Below are 1,571 nucleotides of genomic sequence, written 5' to 3'. Positions count from 1 at the left end.
ATGTACAATCCGGGTTGGAGAGATCACCCAAATTTTTCGTGGATAAATCAGCTAGGACAGTCCTCAATGATTCCACAGTTTGAGCAACCAATCGAACCGAAGAAGCCTTGTCTTGAGGATATGTTTGCCCAATTCATGCACGGTACGCAAGCTTCAATTCAGAAATTATGTATACAATTGGGACAGCTAGCTAATGTAGTGAATGAGATGAGTCAAACCGAAGTTAATCCAAGAGGTATGAAGCATGCAAAGGCAATTAGAACTCTACGAAGCGGCAAGTCATATGGCAGAGAAGATAAGGATGTGATTTTGGGGGATGAGAGAGTTAAAGATACATCAATTGTGCCTCCATCATCACAAGAGGAAAGTGACCAATTAATTCCTCCTAGTGCACCACCGGTTGCCCCATTGAAGGAGAGAGTTTACATACCTCCTCTACCTTTTCCTCAACAATTTCAGAAGCAAAAGAAAGACAGACACATGCTGGATATCATGGAATTGTTCAAGAAAGTTCACATCAACATTTCGCTATTGGATGTAATTAAACAAATTCCATCATATGCCAAGTTCCTCAAGGATGTTTGTACTAATAAAAGGAAGTTTGCGGAGCATGAGAGGGTGATGCTAAACGAAGAGTGCAGTGCTATTCTACTCAATAAATTGCCACCAAAGTTGAAAGATCCATGGAGTTTTACAATCCCTTGTGTTATTGGCAATTTATGATTTGCAAAAGCTGTGATTGATTTAGGTGCTAGTGTTAACTTAATGCCTTTATCTGTTTTTCAGCAACTAAGTGTTGGAGAGATGCAACCAACATCAATAAGCTTACAACTCGCGGATCGGTCCATCAAATTTCCACTTGGAATTATTGAAGATATGTTGGTGAAAGTGGATAGTTTCATACTTTCGGCTGATTTTATTATACTTGATATGGAAGAATGCCGAGAAGTTTCCATCATCATGGGTCGTCCATTCTTGGCAACCGCTGGCACTATTATTGATGTCAAGAAGGGCTTGTTAACCATGAATGTTGAAGGAGAGTCGCGGAGTTTCAAGTATTTGAAGCCATGAAGAGACTAACAGATATGGAGGAGTGTAATCGGCTGGACATTATTGAGAAGCCTATACACAACAATTTTATTTCTCACGTCGACAATGATGAGCTAAAAACCAGCCTAGCGCATTCAGAGTTAATACAAGCTGCTGGTGATGATGTTTTAGACAAGGTAGTTATGTTCAATTCTGCCCCAACTTAATCACTAAGATGGAGACAAGCTACTGAATTTTTGGGGCCACCTACGAGACAAGTTTTGCCCTCCATACAAGAAGCTCCTAAAGTGAAACTTAAATTGCTGTCCACTCATGATATGCCAATTGGACCGAAAGAGTTCTCTCTGGGCCAAAAAATCCTTTTGAACAACTCTACACTCAAGCTCTTTCCATGGAAATTACGTTCAAGAAAGCACTGTCCTTTTCAAGTTGCTCAAGTCTACCCCAATGGAGCTGTTGATAGTCAAAACTTACAGAGGGACAAAGAGTTTAAAGTTGACATACATCGTCTGAAACCATAT

General features: G+C 40.2%; 1 protein-coding gene across 1 annotated transcript; it reads left to right on the top strand.

The window, feature by feature from the left end:
• On the top strand, positions 1–1,071 carry LOC120007330. The gene is made up of 2 exons (XM_038857529.1): positions 1–705; positions 787–1,071. Exons 1-2 carry the CDS (start codon positions 1–3, stop codon positions 1,069–1,071), a joined length of 990 nt encoding a protein of 329 aa, XP_038713457.1.
• Positions 1,072–1,571: the final 500 nt, after the last annotated feature.

This window comes from Tripterygium wilfordii, chromosome 10 (genome assembly GCF_013401445.1).
Source record: "Tripterygium wilfordii isolate XIE 37 chromosome 10, ASM1340144v1, whole genome shotgun sequence".
Classification (NCBI taxonomy): domain Eukaryota; kingdom Viridiplantae; phylum Streptophyta; class Magnoliopsida; order Celastrales; family Celastraceae; genus Tripterygium; species Tripterygium wilfordii.
Note: the sequence above shows the minus strand (reverse complement) of the source record. Positions and strands in the feature narration are given on the sequence as shown.

What these genes read in the sequence shown, in the direction of transcription:
- LOC120007330 (XM_038857529.1), top strand. Translation starts at nt 1, where the DNA reads ATGTACAATCCGGGTTGGAGAGATCACCCAAATTTTTCGTGGATAAAT. An exon ending in GGAGTTTTACAATCCCTTGT is followed by an intron (nt 706 to 786) that starts GTTATTGGCAAT and finishes TCTGTTTTTCAG; the next exon opens with CAACTAAGTGTTGGAGAGAT.